We start from the raw sequence: 23,480 nt of genomic DNA on the forward strand, positions 1-23,480 counted from the left end.
CGGAAGGATCCTGGTTTGAGCCCCCAGCTCCCCGCCTGCAGGGGAGTCACTTCATAGGTGGTGAAGCAGGTCTGCAGGTCTCTCTCTTTCTCTCCCCCTCTCTGTCTTCCCCTCCTCTCTCCATTTCTCTCTGTCCTATCTAACAACGACATCAATAATAACTATAACAACAATAAAAAAAAAAGGCAACAAAAGGAAAAATAAATTAAAAAAAGAATATACTCGGGGGCCTGGCGCACCTGGTTAAGTGCTCACATGACAGTGTACAAGGACCCATGTTCAAGTCCCTGGTCTCTACCTACAAGGGGAAAGCTTCATGAGTGGTGAAGCAGAGCTACTGGTGTCTCTCTGTATCTCTCCCTTTCTATCTCCCCCTCCCCTCTCAGATCCTCTCTATATATATCCAATATTTTTTTTAAGGAACGTGGTCCCAGGAGGTGGCACAGTGGATGAAACAGAGGACTCCCAAGCATGAGGTCTTGAGTTCAACCCCTGACAGCACATGTGCCAGAATGATTTCTGGTTCTAAAAAAAAAAAAGGGAACATGCTTTGCAGCCTAGGAGGTAGCAAAGTAAATAAAGCATTAGGAGATTCTAAGTTCACATCATATCATGTGCCCAAATGATACTCAGGTTCTCTTAAATAAAGATATATATATATATATATATATATTGGCAGATCAGCTCTGGCTTATTGTGGTGTGGGGGATTGAACCTGGGACCTGGGAGCCTTAGGCATGAGGATCAGTTTGCATAACCATTAAGCTATCTCCCCCACTACAGAAATAGGTTTTTTAAAAAGGAACATGTTTCATCCATCCCCTAGATGAACCTGGGAATAGCTGCCCTTTGGACACAAAAGAATCTGACTGTTCCGAACAGAAAACTTCTGGCTGTGTTTTTTGCCTACCTCCTCCCCACTCCTTGAGCCGAGCATACTATTTCCCCAGGTTTGAGTGGGGAAAGCAGTTCTTTGTAGTCAGTTTCTAAAATAAATGTGAAATCCCAGTCCCCTCTTTATATGAGCAAATGACCCGACCACCCATTTTTGTTCTTCTCTCCACTATCGTGAAAAATAAAAGCTGGAAGCTTAGTTCTAATTCCAGTAGCACACAGAAATTAGCTGACATGTAGCCTGCCTCCATTAGTTATCTTTCTGTGTGAGGTTAAAAAGAAAACCTTCATACATAGTACAATATTATTCAAGTCAAGTGATTTGGAACATACTCTGAAAACCCAATTCTGCAACACTGGCATTAGTAGTGAGTTCCTCTTGAAATCTATTACTGTCACAGGTGGCAGTGGCAGCTTTCAAAGAACAGAGCAAGTGAACATGGCAGGGCCCAAAAGGCCTATCTGCTGGCTTACTCAGAAATTCTGAATAACTGAAAACTGAATGATGGTTTCCTACTGTTATTCTTGGGTAGAGAGGAGTAGGTTGGGAATTATGTTAGAAAACTTGGAGAGTAGGAAGCCTAGCATGCTTTATGCCTTGAGAAAAATTACCCTGTCCTTGTAACTAAGCCAATATAGAATGAAGATCCTGTCTTAACTGTCTAACCTTTTAAACCCCTTTTCCAATAAGAATAGGCTGTAAGGGCAGGAGTAGATTGCTTAATGAATGGTTATGCAAAGAGACTCTCATGCCTGAGGCTCCAAAGTCTTAAGTTCAGTATTCACCCCCACAGCCATATGCCAGATTTTAGGAATATTCTGGTAAAAATAATAATAATAAGATATAATAGAATGATTCTAGTGAAAATAGCATTGAACACCTACTTGTGAAAGGCACAGCCCTTTAATGAGCTGACAATTTAATGGGGCAAGACTGACAAGGACACAGAAGACAGATTTTTCAGAAATAAAAAAAAAAGTGAGGTCTGAGGCTACTGAGAAGTGAACTTTGAAGAGTTATAATAAACCCTGCTTTGTGAGCAGAAAGGTCAAACTGTAAAATCTGTAAACTTGCTTATCATTGTGCCTCGTTCCAAAGTACCTCAAAAGTTACTTACTTCCCTGGAAGAATGTGGCAAAGTTCTCACAATAGCTATTGCTAAATTAGGGGGGAAGGGCTGCTATGCAAGGGAGAGTCTGTACAAGGAGAGCTAGGAGCTGGCAATCAAATGGCATGGTTTTCACCAGTCTGTTATTTAATTCAGTACTCCTGCCTCCAGTGATACCTGTGCTAAACAGAGCAAAGCTATTATTTAGGCTCTCTAAATTAGGTTTCTTAAGGAGAAATATACATAACACATTCTGAGAAGTGGTAGATGTCTAAGCCAGCAATCGAAAATTCCTTTTCAGAATCCATCCTCTACACCTTTATTCAAACGCTTATTTATTATAGGGGGCCAGGCAGTGGTGCAATTGGTTAAGCACACACATTACAGTATGCAAGGACCCACGTTCAAGCCCCTGTTCCCCACCTGCAGGGTTCAAGCCCCACAGGTGGTGAAGCTGGGCTGCAGGTATGTATCTGTCTCTTTCCCTCTCTATCTCCCCCTGACCCCTCTAAATTTCTCTCTGTCTCTAGCCAATAAGAAATAAAAATAGGGGGCTGGGTGGTGGCACAGCGGGTTAAGTGCAAGGACTGACCTAATGATGCCAGTTCAAGCCCCCATCTCCCCACCTGCAGGTGGGTCGCTTCACAGCTGGTGAAGTAGGTCTGCAGGTGTCTATCTTTCTCTCACCCTCTCTGTCTTCCCCTCTGGATTTCTCTCTGTCCTAGCCAACAACAACAATAGCAATAACAACAACAATAAACAAGGGCAACAAAACGGGAAAAAATAGCCTCCGGGAGTAGTGGATTTGTAGTGCAGGCACCAAGCCCTAGCAATAACCCTGGAGGCAAAAAGAAAAAAAATATTTTAAAAGTTGCATATATATATATATGTATGTATATATATATATACATATATATATATATATATATATGGTTATCAGAAAAGTCATGATGCATTCTTCACAGGAAAACAGAAAAATATGCCATGACTTTTCTGACAACCCAATGCATATGACTATATATCTGTAATATATATACAGAGTTTTTTTTTTTCTTTTTTCTTTAAAAGATTTTATTAGAAAGATAGGAGGAGAGAGAGAAAGAACCAGACATCACTCTGGTACATGTGCTGCCGGGGATTGAACTCAGGACCTCATGCTTAAGAGTCCAATGCTTTATCCACTGCACCACCTCCCAAACCACCTTTTCTTTTTTATATATATATTTTTTATTTTCCTTTTTTGTTGTTGCCCTTGTTGTTTTTATCATTGTTGTAGTTATTATTATTGTTACTGATGTTGTTGTTGCCAAATAGGACAGAGAGAAATGGAGAAAGGAGGGGAAGACAGAGATGAGGAGAAAAAGATAGACACCTGCAGACCTGCTTCACTGCTTGTGAAGTGACACCCCCCCCTTGTAGGTGGGGAGGTGGGGACTTGAACTGAGATCATTACTCTGTCCTCAAGTTTTACACCATGTGCGCTTAATCCGCTGTACTATAGCCCGACCCCCATATACAGGGTTTTCACTGGGGCTTTGCACCTGCATGATTTCATCATTCCCTCAGTGAAGCCCCCCTAAGTATGATGCTGACATGTGGGGGCTATGGGCTCAAACCCATATCCTTGTACACTCTACCAGTTGAATATCTCCCCATTGACATTTGTTTTTTCACCAGAGCACTGTTCAGCTCTGGCTGATGGTGTGCAAGAATTGAACCTGGGACTCTGGAGCCTGAGGCATGAGAGAATGAACCATTATGCTCTCTACCCTCTGCCCCCCATCCCATTGACTTTTTTTTTTTTTGCCACCAGGGTTATCTCTGGGCCTTGGTGCTGACACTATGAAGCCACTGCTCCTGGCAGATTTTTTTTTTATATTATTGGATAAGAAAGAGAGAAATTGAGAGAGGGTGGGGAGAGAGGGAGAGAAAAAGACACCTGCAGACCTGCTTCACCACTTGTGAAATGTCCCCCACCCCCGAAGGTGGGGAGCTGGGGGCTCGAACCAGGATCCTTGGATGGGTCTGTGCCCTTCATACTATACGTGCTTAACCTGGTGTGCCACCATCTGTCCGCCTCCTCCCCCCACCCCCACAGTGACATTTTCAAAAATCTATCCTGGTGGCTATGAAATGGCACCTTATTGTGATCCACTATACCTATTCTAACTATAACAGATCTTACACCCAAAAGACACATCTGTTTTTCCAGGACAGAAATGCCTCATGTTTATTTCCTCCCTCTGCTAATTTGATGAGCCTGTAAGCTTTCTTTCCAATGAGGATGTTTAATATACCTTGTCCAACAGTTTATGGACACCTTCAGTTATTCTTCAAAAGATTCTCTTTTAGGGGTCAGGCAGTAGTGCAGTGAGTTAAGCGCATGTGGCGTGAAGCACAAGGACCGGCATAAGGATCCCGGTTCGAGCCCCGGCTCCCCACCTGTGGGGAGGGGGGTTTACTTCACAAGTGGTGAAACAGGTTTGCAGGTGTCTTTCTCTCCCCCCCCCCTCTCTTCCCCTCCTCTCTCGATTTCTCTGTCCTATCCAACAACAATAAGCAACAAAAAGGAAAAAAGAGCCTCCAGGAGCAATGGATTTGTAGTGCAGGCACCAAGTGTCAGTGATAACCCTGGAGCCAAAAAAATTCTCTTTTAATCTGTAGTTTTCTGATGTCTAGTTGCTTCCAAGTTGGATTTATTTTATATAACTCAAAGTGGAGGTGCAATTTTTTTAATCATTGTCTGTCTGGAAGACTCATGGCTGAATAGTATTCCATTTTGCATATATACTCATCTGTCTTTGCACACTTGAAGTGATACCTAAATGATAACCTAGTTAGGTAGAATACCTATGTGTAAAAAACAAACAAACCAACAACAACAACAACAAAAACACGTGGGGATAGAAGGAACATACTTCGCCATAGTAAAGATCACATATGACAAACCTACAGTTGACATCACACTTGAGTGAAAAAATGAGTGCTGGGAGTCGGGCGGTAGCGCAGCAGGTTAAGCGCCATGTGGCACAAAGCGCAAGGACCAGCGTAAGGATCCGGGTTGGAGACCGTGGCTCCCCACCTGCAGAGGAATCGCTTCACAGGCAGTGAAGCAGGTCTGCAGGTGTCTATCTTTCTCTCCCTCTCTCTGTCTTCCCCTCCTCTCTCCATTTCTCTCTGTCCTATCTAACAACGATGACATCAACAACATAATAACTACAACAACAATAAAAACAAGGACAACAAAAAGGAAATAAATATTTAAAAAAAGATTTATTAAAAAAAATAAAAAATGAATGCTTTTCCTCGAAGGCTAAAGTCAAAGGTGCTCATTCTCAATTCTACTACTCAACATACTACTAGAAGTCCTAATCAGTGTAATTAGTCAAGAAAAAGAAACTAAGTGGATCCAAATTGTGAAGAAGTAAATTGATCACTGTTTGCAGATGACAGGCAACTAAGACCCTAAAGACTCCATTAAGAATCTATTGGAAACAACAAGCAAGATGAGAAAGCAATACCATCAAAAGTAACTATATATCTAGGAATAAATTTAGCAAGGAGTGTGTGTGTGCATACTTAACAGCACAATTCTAAATAGTTCACTTCCTATGTGATTTCCAGGCTATGTCTCAAGCCCTATCTACATCTGCTGAGACAAAAACTAAATCCCTCCAATCAAAAAAAAAAAAAAAAAAAAAAGATAGCTAAATTATTTAACTGACTTCTAGGCAGGGAAAAATAAAAATATGTTTCTAGTATTTGCCTCTTCCCAGCTTATAGTCACACATCCAACTCATATTCTTTACTGGTAGAGTAGAATATTAGTAAAATAAAAGAATAACAGTCATAAAATAGAAAATGCACAATGCAGGAGCCAGCAGTAGCACAGCGGGTTAAGCGCACTTTGCATGAAGCGCAAGGGCTGGCACAAAGATCCTGGTTTGAGCCCCTGGCTCCCCACCTGCAAGAGGGGGTCAATTCACAGGTGAAGCAGGTGTACAGGTGTCTATCTTTCTCGCTCCCTCTTTGTCTTCCACTCCTCTTCCGATTTCTCTCTGTCCCATCCAACAACAACAATAGCAATAACAAGGGCAACAAAAGGGAAAAAATAGCCTCCAGGAGCAGTGGATTCATAGTGCAGGCACCGACGCCAGCAATAACCTTGGAAGCAAAAAGAAAAGAAAATGTACAATGCTAAAGGTTGTTCATATTTGATCCTATTAATCCTGTGGAATAGACAAATATAGTGTTACTAGCCCCTTACCTTTTTGGAAAAACTAAGTTCAAAGAAAAATTCATTCATGACTGCAAAATAAGAAATGCCGTAGAACGCTCACCTTTCCATACATGTGTCCCTGGCTTTGAAATTCAGCATCAATGGAGAGCATCGTGGTACTGGGGAAAGTACTGTGGACAGTGGAGCAAGACTGTGTTGTCTTTCTTTACCTTATATCTGAAATAGAAGGAATGAAAAAAATAATAAAAACACCCAGAAGCCAAGGTATCATGCATGCATACACACAAAGAAGAAAATAATATATTCATCAGCTATTTATTGAATATTGATTATTTTAGGAATACAGTCATATGTCTTATAATACTATTATGATCAAAGTAGGGCCATACATTACAGTGGTCACAGACTGAGTTTACTGCTAGAATAATGTCATGGATAAGTCAGTTCCTATCCCAAGCTGCCCTCCAAGATTTCTTTTTTTTTTTTTTTTCACTTTGTTTTTTATTTATAAAAAGGAAACACTGACAAAACCATAGGTTAAAAGGGGTACAATGCCACACAATTCCCACCACCAGATCTCCGTATCCCATCCCCTCCCTTGATAGCTTTCCTATTCTTTAACCCTCTGGGAGTATAGACCCAAGATCATTGTGGGATGCAGAAGGTGGAAGGTCTGGCTTCTGTAATTGCTTCCCCCATGAACAAGTCTATCCATACTCCCAGCCTGCTTTTCTCTTTCCCTAGTGGGGAAGTGCTCTGGGGAAGTGGAGCTCCAGGACACATTGGTGGGATTGTCTGTCTGTCCAGGGAAGTCTGGTTGGCATCATGCTAACCATCTGGAATCTGGTGGCTGAAAAGAGTTAAAATACAAAGCCAAACAAATTGTTGATTAATCATCAACCTAAAAGCTGGAATAGTGCAGATAAAGATGAAGAGTTGGGGGGGGCCCTCTGTTTTGTAGATAGCTAGTAGGCATATTTTAGTTATATTCCAAAGGGCCTGTGGCTATACTAGTTTTTTTTTTTTTTCTTTTTCTTTTTTCCTGAGCCTGAAACCGGATATGCAGGTGGATCCAAGTTATCTTCAGGGGGAGATGATGTCATGGCTGGAAAAAAGACCAGAAAGCTGGACCAGGGAAGAGAGTAGCTTCCAAATATTGGAAAGGTGTATAAATATTGTTGACTGCAAACCCCACCATTTGATGTGGTCTGGGGCCCATATTCAGCTTAGGAGCCTATGTGACCTCTGCATCCCTGTAGATCTGAGCTCACATTCTGTGGTCATGAGTGGGAATGTTCCAAGTTGTGCCAATATCAGGACCCATCTTCCTCAGGTGTAGCATAGAGTATGTTGTCCAGCCTCCCTTTGGAGGATGATGGAACATTCTCTACCATTGTTGATCCAAGTTGAGGGCAAGGTCCTATGCCCTCCCAAATTTCTATGCCAGCAAAATGGTAAAATTCTGTTTGGAAAGCAACCTACACTTTATGAGGTTCACAGGAAGACAAAACTGCCTAAACATGCATTTCTCAACATGTATCCTCATCAATTAAGTAGGGCAGGACTGTACTTCCTGCGCTCAGGAACTCATATTCTAGCAAAGAAGGAAGACAAGCAATTAGCTTCAGAGATGAGCCAAAACAGAATTTACCAAACGAAGGTCTCTGTTCACCCTCAAAGCTTTTGCCATCCTCACAGTTGTTCAATTTATTCTAAATCCACTGTGTGAGTGTTAGAAGGAAGGCTGAAGTAACAGTCGAAACAGTAGAGAGTTGTTTTCTTCCTTTGGCTTTCTCTACATTACCTCAAACTTAAAAAAGTGTTCAAAACTTAGTACATATGTCACATTGACATTGTCACTAGCTACTTAGGGACAAGGATCCCTGTCTGCCACACATGAATGGTCATGAAGGGCACTGGAAGACACGCTGGGACTGGTATCCTGGCTGAACAAACGGAGGAGCCCCACACAACCTTCCATGTCACTCACACTCATCATGTAGCATGAAAGATGGAGCAGATGTCCCAGTGTTGCACCAACATCTCCCCCCTTTCATTTGTTCTGAGGCCATGAACTGCCAAGCACAATGCCTAGAGGCTGAACATCAAGCAGCGAAGCAGGACACAGAACAAAACAGCTATTATGGATTTGGGGGTGCAAGGGGGGTGGTGTGTGGAGAGTCTAAGAGAATAGCATACCTCAAAGCTTACCTCTCCTGTTTATGGCAATTTACCCTCCATCCAGCCCTACTATAAAACTAGAGGCCAGGGAAACTCAATGCCTCTTACATGTCTGTGCATGTATCTCCCTTCCTGTCCCTGCTCTGCTTCAGTAAATGCTTGCTTCATCTGATACCTGACGGAGTATCTCTGGTTCTTCACTGTGACATTTGTCTTGGACCCAAATGGTGGAGTTTCAAGAGGGGCAGGGGTAGATAGCATAATGGTTATGCAAACAGGCTTTCAAGTCTGAGGCTACAAAGGTCTTAGGTTCAATCCCCGACACCATCATAAGCCAGAGCTGAGCAGTGCTCTGGTTAAAAAAAAAAAAAAGTAATGAATTAAATGAAGCGCTCCCCTCACTTACTCCTGTCTCCATTATGGCAACATTGCCAGATTTTTCCAGTATCCATTTCTTTTTTCTTACTTTTATTTATTTTATTGTTGGATAGAGAAATTGAGAAGATAGATGGAGTGGGAGAGAGATACCTATAGCCCTGCTTCACCACTCATGAAGCTTTCTCTCTATAGGTGGGGACCAGAGGTTTGAACCTGGGTCCTTGCACACTGTAGTGTGTGTGCTTAACCAGGTGAACCACTGATTGGCCCCCTCACTTCTTTTCTTACCCTTCCACTTTCATGTCATAAGGCTGTCAGCTCTCTCTCCTTTTTCTTCTCTTGAGCCCTTCTTGGATTTTTTTTTTCCAGTTATCAATTCTTACTGGCCCTTGAAAAGCAATAAGCTAGCCAACCTCCTAGTTACTCCCCTTTATGGACACACAAAGCTGACAATGCCATTGTTTTCTAACCTGGGGGGAGGTGGATCACTAAGCAGTTACACATGTGGCCCCAAATTCAGTTCCAGTTCTAGGCACCACACCTGGTCTCTGCCCCATAAAATCTTTTTTTTTTTTTGCTTTTAAAATCATAGTTCTCCAAATTTAAGGATTGTAAGATGATTTAAAAAAAAAAAATCTTTTCCCTGGAACAGAGGTCCTTTTGCCAGGTGGAAGCCCCAGCCAAACGCACCTCCATTCACATTACCTACAGCCTGCTCCCACAGGATCAGACATGTTCAATTCCCTCCTTCTCATACAATCCTACTTCTCTTCTAAGTAAGTTAACTTGTCCTTTATAGCACAATTCAAGTATCTACAGTCTTTAAATAAAGCTCTGTGTATAGCCCTGGGCACCCCCTCCACTACCATTTATCACATTGTGCTGTCATGATTTGCTCCTGCTTCTCCCAATAAGGTTGTAGAGATGGCGCCAGTGTCTTTCTCCAACTTATCAAAGGGCCAGGGCATTCAGCAGCCAGTGCTTAATGATGCTGTAGTGAACAAACAGGTTCATCAACAAATGTGCAGGCTTGAACTCTTTCTGCACCCTAGCCCCATGTGTCCTGAGCAGATGCAGAAACATGTCCTTTGAGGAAAACTCAGCAAGTGGGAAAGTTAGAGACAATCTACACTCTAATTTTAGCGAGTGCTCTGCATTCACCCTTGGATAAAACTACTTAAACATAGTATATTCTTGTTGAACAAGAAACCTTTTGGGAAACCTTCTAACGACTAGGAGGGAAAAAAAAAAACTTTTTTAATTGCAATATATCCCCCCCAGCCCCCGCAATGTGGAATTTTGCCTTGCTTTTAAGGGCTCCCTTAAACGTGTGCAAATTGATGGAACCCGCTTGCCAGATGTGACTGGGATATACTGCTCAACACTGACAAACACACCTTCTGAGCTCCACCAGCTGCGGAGGGTTTCAGTTATCTTTGCTGCCACAGCCGGAGGCTCCGCGGGAAGCCGGGGGGAGGCGGGACGACGGCTCCCGGGGGAGGGCCCCCTTTTGGCGCGTGCTCCCTCAGCACGCGGACTCTCACCCGGGAAAGTCAAGCCCCGCCTCCGCCCGGCATCAGCCCAGCCTGTGAGGGCGGGGCCCGCCACGTGGAGCGCAGAGCGGATTCTCGAAAGGCGGCTCCGCCATTGTCACAGCGCAGCTGTACGCCAGCCCCCTTGCTCTACGTCAACAGCGGAGACCCCGCGGCCTGGGCTTACTCCAGCGCTGCTGACGTAAGGTCATCTTGCGGGACGTGGACGGAAGAAAAAGGCGAGTCAGCGGGCGCCACCGGCGGCTCAGCGTGGAGAGCGGGTGGGGCGCCGGCGGCCAGGCAGGTACGTGGCGAGCGACAGGGATGGAGGAAGGGAGCCCAGGGGGAGAGGGCGTGCTCCGTGGCCTGCGGGCGACCGAGGGGACGGGCCCGAGTGGGGTGCATGTGGGCCCGAGGATGATGGCAGGCCGGGCTGCCCAGAGCGAGCTGCATGGCCTCAGCGCGGTTCCATATGCCCAGGTGCAGAGGCCTGTATCCACGGGGAGTTGGCCGGGGGTGGGGGGCGGCACACGGCCTTCCTGCCCGCCTTGGGTATTCTCAAATGGAGGAACCTGTTCCAGAGGAGGAAGTTTGCAGACTCGGAGCATGCCTGCTGGGTCCAGGAGCCCCTAGCCAGCTTCCAGTGCACCTGCAACGGCACACAGATAACCTGACTTCACACCCAGATAGATGCACAGTCCTCCCTGCGAATTTCTGGGCATCCTCTCTTCCGCAGACCGGACATTCGTTCAGGGCTGCCTTTTGCAGAACGGCTTACGGTCTTGCCAGTAATTCCTAACACACCAGCATTCCCCACCTTTATTATTACACCCTTGTTCTCTGAGGCTAGGAGACAGCGTGTACCACCCTGGGCTTCTGGATTGAGTTTGTTGGAACTAAAGTTCAGTTCTCTGTCTAAATCTTTAAGATAAAGTCTTTCTGTTTAGAATGTGTAAAGAGGTACTCGAGAAATGTCCTGAATACAAACATAAGAACTTTGCAGCTGTAGCTGATGAAACTAAGTCTAGACAAACATACACACTCTCCCTCTCTCTCTCTCTCTCTCTCTCACACACACACACACACACACACTCTGTCTCTCTCTCTTTCTCTCACACTCTCTCTCTCTGTCTGTCTCTCTCTCTCTCATACACACACACACACACTCACGAACATACCCTTTGCTCCCTGAAGTCACCTGGCTGCTTTTTCAGGCATAATAAACTCTGACTGAATGAGCCCACCATTGCAGTGAGGGAGGCCAAGAGATTTGGTTTCTAGGTCAGTCTTCACTAATAACTTAGTGACCTTAAACATCCAGAGCTTTTAATTACTCTTAGATAAGAGAGGGGTCAATGGTCACTAAGTATAATTTGGGATTATATACATCAGAGACTATCTATTGAGTCCTTTCTGCTTGTGGCAGTCTTGAAGGAAATAAAGACTTCACTGTGTAAGGTTTCATGATTACCTAAAATGTAGAATAATACAAAATGACATTTACTGAGTGTGTGTTGTTCACAATCATTCCATTTCATTGCCTCATTTGATAGTTATAATAATCCCGTAATTCTTTCCTACTACTGCCCCTTTTTACAGAGGCAGAGATGGAGACTTATAAAGATTAACCCTCAAAAAGTCACATAGTCAGCAAATGCAGAGCTCAAAGCCAAATCCTTCCAACTCCAAAGACCTTGTTCTTTACCCTATTTACCAGACTGTAGGGAGAGGAATATAATTGGGTTGAGAAAAGCAACAGTAAACATGAAGCAGTAAAAATGTTCATCTGTAGGATTAGATCCAACTCTGAATATTATAATTTTTGAGAAAGTTTTCATGCAAGAGAAGGAACTAGCATTTTAGTGTCCATGTCTGATTCTTTTGCCCTTTTGGTTTTTCTATGGGTATTTTTGACAATTCAGTGTGACCACTTGCTTAGCAACAATTACTGAAGCAATTTATAGTAATAGCAAACATGGACTATGGACTCATAGTCTGCTTCAATTACATAACTGGCTTTTTAAAAATATATATTTTATTGTATTTTAATTAGAGATAGAGGAAGACACAGAGAAAAAGACCAGAACACTCCTCAGCTCTGGCTTATGGTGGTGCTGGGGATTAAACCTGGGAGCTCAGAGCCAGAGGCATAAAAGTCTTTTGCAGAACCATTATGCTGTCTCCCCAGCTGTTTTTTCTTGCAACCTTCCAGACTGTCACAAACACTGAAGTCAACTAAGATAAGAGTTGATGCTTTTATTGCCTATTAGATGCATCTTTTATAACAGATGATCCTACCAGTCTTCTTTCCCCTTTGTGTACCTTTGTACAGTATAAGCTAAAAATCTACTCCTTGTTTCTCTTCTTTTTTTTTTTTTACTGTTCAATCTATTTTTTATTAGCGATTTGATATTGATTTACAAAATTACATGTCAACAGGGGTATAATTCCACACTGTTCCCACCACCAGAGTTCTGAATCCCAAGTCCCTCCATTGGAAACCACCACGGTTCTCCCAAGGTTGCAGACATGGGTTAACTATCATCTCTACAGCTATCTGTCTACATTTGTACATAATTATCTCCTTTTTCTTTTTTTTAAATTTTATTTATTCCCTTTTGTTGCCCTTGATTTTTTTAATGCTGTAGTTATTATTATTGTCATTGTTGTTGGATTGGACAGAGAGAAATGGAGAGAGGAGGGGAAGACAGAGGAGGAGAGAAAGATAGACACCTGCAGACCTGCTTTACCGCCTGTGAAGCGACTCCCCTGCAGTTGGGGAGCTGGGGGCTCAAACCAGGATCCTTAGGCCGGTCCTTGAGCTTTGCGCCACCTGCACTTAACCCACTGCGCTACCACCTGACTCCCAACCTTTTTCTTTTAGGTTTTCTTTTTCTTTTCTTCCCACCCAAGCTACACATAACTCTATTACTGCATCCAAACATTTCCCTCTTTTTTCTCCTCTTTCTCCTGATGGAGTTCAGAGCCCTCTTATCTTCATCCTATCACTTCTCCCCCACTGGGAGTATGGATCAAGGTTGTTTTGGGGGTGCAGAAGGTAGGAGTTCTGGCTTCTATAATTGATTCTCTGCTGGATGTGGGCATTACCAGGTCAATCTATACCCCTAGCCTGTTTCTGTCTTTCCCAAGTGGGGTAGGGCTCTAGAAAGGTGCGGTTCCAGGACAAATTGGTGAGGTCATCTGCCCAGATAAGTCAGGGTGGAATCTTGGTCACTTCTGCAACTTGGTGTTTGGAAGGTGGCAGGACATAAAGTGAGACAAAATGGTTAATGAACAGGAACCAAAAAGTAGGAACAGGGCAGATGAGGTTGGGGATACTAGGATGAAAGAAGGCTCAGAAATCCATTTTAGGCATGTTTCTGGGGGCCCACGACTATGGTAGTTTTGCTTAAGTTTGATAGACTGAAGTTGGATAAAAATACTAAGTAAGTGGTGTCAGAGTAGAAAAAAGAACTAGAGAGTTGGATTAGGGCAGAGATTAGCTCCCATTCTTGAAAAAAAAAAATCTGGGGATAGAATTAACTATTTACCACCATCCACCTTATCCAGGGCGTGTGTGTGTGTGTATGTGTGTGTGTGTGTGTGTGTGTGTGTGTGTGTGTGTGTGTGTGTGTGTGTTTAGCAGCAGGGCCTGTGTAACCTCTAAGCCCCTACTGGTGTAAGCTCGCAGCTCATGGTCACAACTGGCAACATTGCAGGCTGTACTCATTTTAGTACCAATCTTCCTGGACTGGCAGGGGAGATACCCCAGCCTCCTTTTGGAGATGGGGCAGTCCCTACCATAGCTGCTGTATGCTGAGGGCAAGGTCCTGAGAGGGCCCTCAAGAGGGCTTGTGATGATGTTCCTGATAAAAGTGTCCAGTGTTGGTGCAGTAGAGGTCTAGGCTCATCAGATTTGTGTGGGAATCCAAGGATTCCTTGACTAGGGCCACAGATGGTGAGGTGGTGTGATATTGACCAAAAGTGCCATTATTAAATGAGCCTATCTCTTGCCCTTATTCAACATTTGCAGTTCTCTCTTTGTCTGATGACCTTAGACTTTCTCTCAGTTTTTTATGCATTGATTTTCATTTATTTTTTTTAATAATTTATTTTCCCTTTTGTTGCCCTTGTTTTTTACTGTTGTAATTATTGTTGTTATTGATATTGTCATTGTTAGATAGGACAGAGAAATGAGAGAGGAGCAGAAGACAGAGAGGGGGGTAGAGAGATAGACACCTGCAGACCTGCTTCACCGTCTGCTAAGCGATTCCCCTGCAGGTGGGGGTCTCGAACCGGGATCCCTACGCCGGTCCTTGCGCTTTGTGCCATGTGCGCTTAACCCACTACACTACCGCCCAACTCCCTTGATTGTCATTTATTCAGCCCAACTAGAATTAGTTGTTTAGGCTCTGTCTTCTTTAGGGCTTTCTGATAGATTGCTAAGCTAGTTTGGTCTAAGTCAAATAGATTCAAGAGTTTATGGTGCTTTCTTTAGGCACTACAACTAGGATTGCAGGTTTATTAAGTCTAAGTCTAATCATCAAGGACTATTGAATACTATGACTTTGAGTTATATAATTGCCCCAAGCTTATGACTACATGTACACCTGTACCCAGGAACCTATACACTTCCATATACCTAGTATCTGTAACTTTGTTAGATGGGGTGCCACCTAAAGTGGATGTAGGTAGTCCCATGTGTTAAGATCTCAGCAGGTTTGAAGGGTTGCGAAGTTGACATCTCAAGCTCCACGTCTCTGGTTGTAGTCCATTGTAAGTATTCAGTAGCAGCATAACGTGGGATGACAACACTAGTAGCAGTTTGGTTGAGGTCACCATAGGTAGTTCGGTGGTAAGGAATCAGAAGAAAAGAAAAAAAAAAAGGAACCAGAGAGAAGAAATATTGAGAAGTGTGGGCATAGTCCTAGAGGTTCCAGGACTAGGAGAAATCAAGAACCCAAAGAGAATACAAGGGGTTTCTTGTAGACTTAGAAAGAGCTTAGAATAGGAATAATTGATTGTTATTAAAACCACGTTAGTTGCAGATTTGTTTTTTATGCTTATCCAACTATTAGCATCTATGGTAACATATTAGATAGTCCTTTGCTTTGTGGCCTTTAGTGGTATATGAACATCTTTGTATTTTAGACACTGATAGGTCCAAATGGCCTTGGTCTGTCTGGCCTAAAGTTGTAGTTGACTTAGATGTTTAAAAACTATATATGCACATATATTTTTAGAGCTCCTTGAACAGTTTAAGCCCAGTTTTACAGTTTGATCATCTTACAAATCTGAGGTATTGATTACTTAAACTAAAGTAAATGTTTGTACTTAGAGCTATGGGTTAGGCAGTTAGAGAACTTGAAGAATCACATCTATTTCCCCTCTGACATGTCACTAAAAGTCTGTGCTCACACCCCTTGGTAACCACTGTAGTTTCCACAGTCTAAAATCTCTGTTCCCTTCTTTGTTTTGTGGTTACCATAAGTGTAGTAACTAGCATTGTGTATCTAGAAAAGTCTGTTTTAAGTTTATCTTAACAAACATTTACTAGAACTTCTTTGTCATTTACTTCCCTCCCCTACTTGCTTGTTCTTTCCTACTTTTAATATGTTCTTAGTTCTAGTATACTGCTATTCACCCAACTTGGAACATGTATTTCTTTGCTTCCTCCTTTCTTTTTTTTTAAATATTTATTTATTTATTCCCTTTTGTTGCCCTTGTTGTTTTATTGTTGTAGTTGTTATTGCTGTCGTCATTGTCGTTGTTGGATAGAACAGAGAGAAATGGAGAGAGGAGGGGAAGACAGAGAGGGGGAGAGAAAGATACACACCTGCAGACCTGCTTCACCTCCTGTGAAGCGACTCCCCTGTAGGTAGAGAGCCGGGGGCTCAAACCGGAATCCTTATGCTTGTCCTTACACTTTGTGCCACCTGCGTTTAACCCGCTGCGCTACCACCCGACTCCCTGCTTCCTCCTTTCTTGTGGGACTCAGTTCAGTAGTTCTTGTAAGGTGGAGTTGATTGTGGCAAATTCCTCTAGTTTTTGAATATTTAAGAAAACCTTTATTTCTCCCTGATATTTGAAGGATAGCTTTGCAGGATACAAGGTTCATGGCTGGAATTCCTTCTCCTTTAGAACTTTGAATATGTCATCCTACTGTCTCCTTTCCTCTAGGGTTTGTGAAGAGAAATCAGTTAAAAGTCTGATAGCGGGAGTTGGGCGGTAGCACAGTGGGTTAAACGCATGTGGTGCAAAGTGCAAGGACCAGTGTAAGGATCCCAGTTCGATCCCCCAGCTCCCCACCTGCAGGGGAGTCACTTCACAAGTGGTGAAGCAGGTGTCTTTCTCTCCCCCTCTCTCCATTTCTCTCTGTCCTATCCAACAACGACAACAGTAATAACTACAATAAAAAAACAACAAGGGCAACAAAAGGGAATAAATAAGTATATTTTTAAAAGTCTAAGAGCGGGGGTTGGGAGGTAACACAGGTTAAGCACACATGGCACGAGGTTAAGCACACATGGCACAAGGCGCAAAGACAGGCATAAGAATCCCGGTTCGAGTCCCCTGCTCCCCATCTGCGGGGAGCAGGTGTCACTTCGCAAGCAGTAAAGCAGGTCTGCAGATGTCCGTCTTTCTCTCCCCCTCTCTGTCTTCCCCTCCTCTCTTGATTTCTCTCTGTCCTATCCGACAACAACAATAATAACCACAACAAGGGCAACAAATTGGGGGGAAAAATGGCCTCCAGGAGCAGTGGATTTGTGGTGCAGGCACTGAGCCCCAGCAATAACGCTGGAGGCAAAAATAATAATAAAAATAAGTAAATGAATAAATAAATATTTTTTTATATTTTTATTTTATTTTTGAGAGAGAGAGTGACAGAAACACTAGAGCACTGCTCAGCTCTGGCTTATGGTGGTGCGGGGGATTGAACCTGGGATTTAGGAGCCTCAGGCATGAGAGTCTGTTTGCATAACCATTATGCTATTTCCCCAGCCCATAAATAAATATTAAAAAAAAAAAAAGATTGACGACAAGGGCAACAAAAAGAAAGAAAAAAAAAAGATTGAGAGGTTTTAAGCCCTTTTTTCTTCCGGCACTAGGAACAACCTTCGCTGCTTGCTGCGCTTAAAGCTAAACCTCCAGAATGGCACAGCTCAGTGCACTGCTGCCCAGAGCTCTGATTTGACTTTGCTGTTCTTCAACCCTCGCCCCTTTTTGCCCCAGTCGCACACGAGCACCCACCTGAGGCTGCAGATCTTTTCAGCTGTAGTCAAGTTCAGTTGGGTCTCTTGTATTTACTTGTTGTTCTGGGGGAAAGGGAATACAATTCGATCCCAGTTATTCTATGGCCATGCCTAGTGATACTCTTGTTTCTCTTCTCCATGGGGCTAGAGGATTGTAATATATCCACCAATCCATAGAGCAAAAATGAAGAAAAGATCTGTAGTGTTTTTCTTTTTCTTTTTTTTTTTGCTTGTTATCACTGGGTTTCCCTATTTTGTTGCCCGTGTTGTAGTTGTTATTGTTATTGATATCATTGTTGTTGGATAGGACAGAGAGAAATAGAGAGAGGAGGGGAAGACAGAAGGGGAGAGAAAGACAGGCACCTGCAGACCTCCTTTACCACTTGCGAAGTGACCCCCTGCAGGTGGGGAGCTGGGGGCTCAAACCAGGAATCTTACTCCAGTTCTTGTGCCTCGCACCATGTGTGCTTAACCCGCTTTGATACCGCCCAGTCCCAGCAATGTTTTTCTTATGTTGTGAAGGCAGCAGTGCTCCTATAGCATAAGAAGAGCTGCAATAGGGAGTCGGGCTGTAGCACAGCGGGTTAAGCGCAGGTGGCGCAAAGCACAAGGACCGGCATAAGGATCCCGGTTCGAACCCCCAGCTCCCCACCTGCAGGGGAGTCGCTTCACAGGTGGTGAAGCAGGTCTGCAGGTGTCTATCTTTCTCTCCTCCTCTCTGTCTTCCCCTCCTCTCTCCATTTCTCTCTGTCCTATCCAACAACGACAATAACAATAATAACTACAATAATAAAAAAACAACAAGGGCAACAAAAGGGAATAAATAAATATAAAAAAATTGAAAAAAAAGAAGAGCTGCAATAGTGTTTAGTTTAGTCTCTGTCTACACATAGAAGAAACTTCTTAACCATTTTGTAAATTTAATTGTTCCTTCTCTAAACCTCAGAGAGTCAGTGAGCTCAGCCTGCTAGAGTACTAACTTACTTTTAAATTTATTTTATTAATGCTTTATTAATTGTTTACATGAGTATATGATTATATAGTTATACTCCCCCACCCCTTGGCTCTCTCTCCACCTTAGTTTTCACAAAGTCTTACAAACTTTTTTTAAATTTATTTTTTTAATAAATTCTTTTTTGTATTCCCTTTTGTTGCCCTTGTTGCTTTATTGTTGTAGTTATTATTGTTATTGATGTCGTTGTTGGATAGGACAGAGAGAAATGGAGAGAGGAGGGGAAGACAGAGAGGGGGAGAGAAAGATAGACACCTGCAGACCTGCTTCAACGCCTGTGAAGCGACTCCCCTGCAGGTGGGGAGCCAGGGGCTCCTTATGCCGGTCCTTGCACTTTGCACTACGTGTGCTTAACCCACTGCGCTACTGCCTGACTCCCTAAATTTATTTCTAATTAATTAATTTATTTATTCCCTTTTGTTGCCCTTGTTGTTTCATTGTTGTAGTTATTGTTGTCGTTGATGGCGCTGTTGTTGGATAGGACAGAGAGAGAAATGAGGAAGGGAAGGGAAGAAGGGGAGAGAAAGGTAAACACCTACAGACCTGCTTCACCACTTGTGAAGTGACTCCCCTGCAGGTGGAGAGCTGGGGGCTCCAACCAGGATCCTTAAGGTGGTCCTTGTGCTTGGCACCAGCTGCGCTTAACCCACTGCGCTACCACCCGACTCCCTTACAGACATTTTTTAAAAGACAAGTCCATGTGTTTCAGTCCTCAGCAGGGGTCAAGCTGCCATTGCAAGTATGTGGTTGCCAGCGTTCTGTTGAGAGGTGATACTGTAAGGTGAAGCCGGTTGCTTTTTGAATGTTGAATCTGTTACTGAGCTGTTGAAGACTTCCTAAGGGTATAGGAACTGGAGGGAAGATTTAATATCAATACACAAACATTTACCTCATATTTGGAGTGATCCAGACTCCTCTGTTAGTTGCTGCTTGCACACATAAAGTGAAGGCAGTCCTAAGAAAGGCTGGGTAGATTTGAGGCTTGGGGAAGAGTTGTATGAGGTGGACGTTCTCTCTGTTTTCTTTTCTTTTCTTTTCTTTTCTTTTCTTTTCTTTTCTTTTCTTTTCTTTTCTTCTCTTTTCTTCTCTTTTCTTTTCTTTTCTTTCTTTCTTTCTATCTATCTGGGTTTTTTTTTTGCCTCTAGTTGTGAGGCTTGGTGCTGGCACTATGAATCCATTATGAATGGCTTCTAGTGCCATTTTTTCTCATTTATTTATTATTATTATTATTATTATTATTTTACCAGAGCACTGCTCAGCTCTGGCTTATGGTGGTGCAGGAGATTGAACCTGGGACTCTGGAACCTCAGGCACATGAGTCTCTTTGCATAACCATTATTCTATCTACCCCCACACCCCCATGTTTTCTATCTACAGAAGAGTTACAGATTTCCCGAATGCAGAGGAGTTTGGAGTAGGAAAGTTGAGTTTTTATTCTAAAATAAAGAGAAATAATAAAAGAAAGAAAGAAAACGAATTGGCTAGTGTTTCTCATTCATTTTCTAATTTTTTTTTTAACAGATTTTAATATTGATCAGTGACCACATTGCAGCATGTTGAGTCAAGTTTACCGCTGTGGGTTCCAGTCCTTCAACCAACAACTTCTGCCCTGGGTCCAGTCCACAGGTCTCTCCAGATCACGTGAGTATCCTAAAGTTTGTATGGGGTCTCTCATACAAGGTTTAAAAGGAGGAGGGCGGGGTGGGGCGATAGCACAGCAGGTTAAGCGCATGTGGTACAAAGCGCCAGGACTGGCATAAAGATCTGGGTTTGAGCCCCCTGCTCCCCACCTGCAGAGTCGCTTCACAAGTGGTGAAGCAGGTCTGCATGTGTCTGTCTTTCTCTCCCCCTCTCTGTCTCCATTCCTCTCTCAATTTGTCTCTGTCCTATCCAACAACAACATCAACGGCAAAAATAACACTTAAGGACAAGAGCAACAAAATGGGAAAAAATGGCCTCCAGGAACAGTGGATTCATAGTGCAGGCATCAAGCCCCAGCGATAACCCTGGAGGCAAAAAAAGGAGGGCAGTGTAATTTGGAGAAATTGACGAAGACGGTCAGCAGGAATGAGCCTAGTGTTGAAATCGTCTGAGTGTAATTATCAGTAAAGTAAAGCTCTTTGAGGTGATAGTTTCCTGGTAGAGATTGTGGTGGTGGTCTTGCAGCTGTAAACTTATCTCCAAACTCATCAGGTTGTATGCCCTCACTTTGTGTAACATTTTGTACTTCAGATAAATACCTCAAAAATTATAAAAGTTTGTTTCATTCACTTCATATGAGAGAGAGAGAGAGAGAGAGAGAGAGAGCGCGCGCACTAGCCGGCTACTTGCAGTTCAGGGAATTGAACCTGGAGCCTCAGGCATGCAAAGTTCTGTGTTCTTCTAACTGAAATATCTCCCTGACCTCTTGAATTAAAAAATTTAAATCAAGTCATATTTATGTCCATCTCTGCCTCTCCTCCATAATACATTTGAGTTTTTTTTTTATTTATTTTTTTATATTTATTTATTTTCCCTTTTGTTGCCCTTGTTTTTTATTGTTGTAGTTATTGTTGTTGTGTTATTGATGTCATTGTTATTGATGTGGTTTTGGATAAGAGAGAGAGAAATGAAGAGAAGGGGAAGACAGAAAGGAGTAGAGAAAGATAGACATCTGCAGACCTGCTTTACCACCTGTGAAGGGACTCCCCTGCAGGTGGGGAGCCAGGGGCTTGAACTGGGATCCTTACACAGGTCTTTGCACTTCGCGCCATGTGCGCTTAACCCACTGCACTGCCGCCTGATTCCCTATATTTAAGTTTTATTGAAGTAAAGGCTGTGTGGTTTTGTTTGTTTTATTGCCATCAGGGTTATCACAGGGGCTCCGTTCTGTGCCTGCCTTTATTTTCTCATTTCATTGGATAGAACAGATAGAAATTGAGAGGTGAGGAGAGACCATAGGGAGAAAGAAAGACATCTTGCATACCAGCTTTACTCCTCAGGAGTGAGGGCCTGAACCCTGGTCATACTATTAAATCACCAGCGATTACAAATCCACCATTTCTGGTTGTTTTTTTCCTCTCCAATCCTTTTCTTTCTTTCTATGTTTATTTGATAGGACAGAGAGTATCTGAGGAGGAAAGAGGAGATAGAGAGCGAGAGAGAAAGAAAGACACCTGCATGAAGCTTCCCCCTTAGCAGGTGGGGAGTGGAGGCTCAAACTTGGGTCCGTACACACGGTACCATGTGTGCATAGCCTGCTGTGCCACTGCCCAGCCCCTAAAGTTCTATGTGTTAAAGGTTCGATTTCTTACCTCTTCGAAGTACCAATAACCCTTCGCCAAAGTCTGTGGGGCCCCCTTTCCCCTCAGCCCCTGTTGGTGACCTCAGTTTTGCTATGAGAGTCTAGGGGTTTCTTTTCCTTTACCTTTTTCTCTTGCTTTGTTTCTTTATGTTTCTCCCAAACTTTTACACACTATTTTTTGTTCATTACTCTTTATTTTTTTATAATTGTCAGATTTTGAGGTAAAATGCATTTGTATTGGTAAGAACTAAAACAGAGAGATCCCTTATGCATAGTGACTTTCATGCAGTCAAGAGAAGAACATTTCCTTCACTAGAGGACCATTCAAACTCCCTGCCTTCCCAGTCCTAACCCTTTTTTATTTTGTTTTTAGTGATTTAATAATGATTAACAATATTGTAACGTGTGGCCCGGGAGGTGGTGCAGTGGATAAAGCATTGGACTCTCAAGCATGAGGTCCTGAGTTCAATCCCCAGAAGCGCATGTACCAGAGTGATGTCTAGGTCTTTCTGTCTTCCTATCTTTCTCATTAATAAACAAATAAAATCTTAAAAAAAAAATAAATAAAACATTCTGTGGTCCAGTTGGTGGTGCAGTGGATAAAGTACTGGATTCTCAAGCATGAGGTCCTGAGTTCAGTCCCTGGCAGCACATGTACCAGAGTGATATCTGGTTCTTTCTCTCTCTCCTCCTATCTTTCTCATTAATAAATAAAGAAAATCTTAAAAAAAAAAAAAAAACGTAAAAAAAAAAAGATTGTAAGTTGACAGAGGTACAATTCCCGCCACCAGAGTTCCATGTCCCATCTCCACTATTGGAAGCTTCCCTATGTTTTATCCTTCTGGGAGTATGGATAAAAAAAAATGTGATTTTTTATAATTTAGTATACATTTTTATAAGAGAGATAGACACAGCAGATCACTGCTTAGCCCTGGCTAAAAGGTGATAGGCAGGATTGAACTTGTGGGCCTCTAGTGCCTCAGGTATTCAAGTCCTGTGCTCTCAGAGGCTGAGCTGTCTCCCTGGCCCTGATAGTTTCTTATAAAACTATCATGACACAGCAACTGAACTCTTGGGCATCTTTTTCCCCAGAAAAATAAAAACTTTTTTTTTTTAGTTAACCTTTTTTCTTTTATTATCTCTATTTATTTATTGGATAGAGACAACCAAAAATCAAGAGGGGAGAGGGAAGTAGAAAGGGAGATAAGCAGAGATACCTGCAACACTGTTTCACCACTCACAAAGCTTTCCCTCTGCAGGTGGGGACCAGTGGTTCAAACCTGGGCCCTTCAGCATTATGACGTGTGCTCAACCAGCTGTGCCACCACCTGGCCCCTCCCCCCATGTCGGAAAATTGTGAGGATGTGGTAGAGCCTGTCAGGGCTTGACCTGAGGAGTGCGTCTATCCTGTCAGTCTCTCTCTCTCTACCGAGAGGTTGAGCAAGAAGGGACAGGAGTAACCCCAAAGGTTTGCCCCATCTTACCAGACTCCCTGCCTCACAAAGCATCCTGCATTCCTGATACTATGGCCATTAGATAAAAAGAAAGGGGGAGATGTTGGAAAATTGTAAGGATGTGGTTGAGCTTGGCAGGGCTTG

The 23,480-nt window shown here is 43.0% G+C and overlaps 1 protein-coding gene across 5 annotated transcripts in view; it reads left to right on the plus strand.

The window, feature by feature from the left end:
* Positions 1-10,555: 10,555 nt before the first annotated feature.
* ALDH18A1 (aldehyde dehydrogenase 18 family member A1) overlaps positions 10,556-23,480 on the plus strand; it is a 61,309-nt gene continuing 48,384 nt past the window's right edge. For 4 of the 5 annotated variants that reach the window (XM_060193097.1, XM_007533392.3, XM_060193100.1 and 1 more), the window contains exon 1: positions 20,106-20,240. In XM_060193097.1, coding sequence (XP_060049080.1) covers positions 20,153-20,240 — 88 coding nt within the window. In that variant the 5' untranslated portion in view covers positions 20,106-20,152. Of the gene's footprint in view, positions 10,639-20,105; positions 20,241-23,480 lie in introns of those variants that run through there. The other variant, XM_060193115.1, reaches the window with a different exon arrangement.

This window comes from Erinaceus europaeus, chromosome 1 (assembly GCF_950295315.1).
Source record: "Erinaceus europaeus chromosome 1, mEriEur2.1, whole genome shotgun sequence".
Lineage (NCBI taxonomy): Eukaryota > Metazoa > Chordata > Mammalia > Eulipotyphla > Erinaceidae > Erinaceus > Erinaceus europaeus.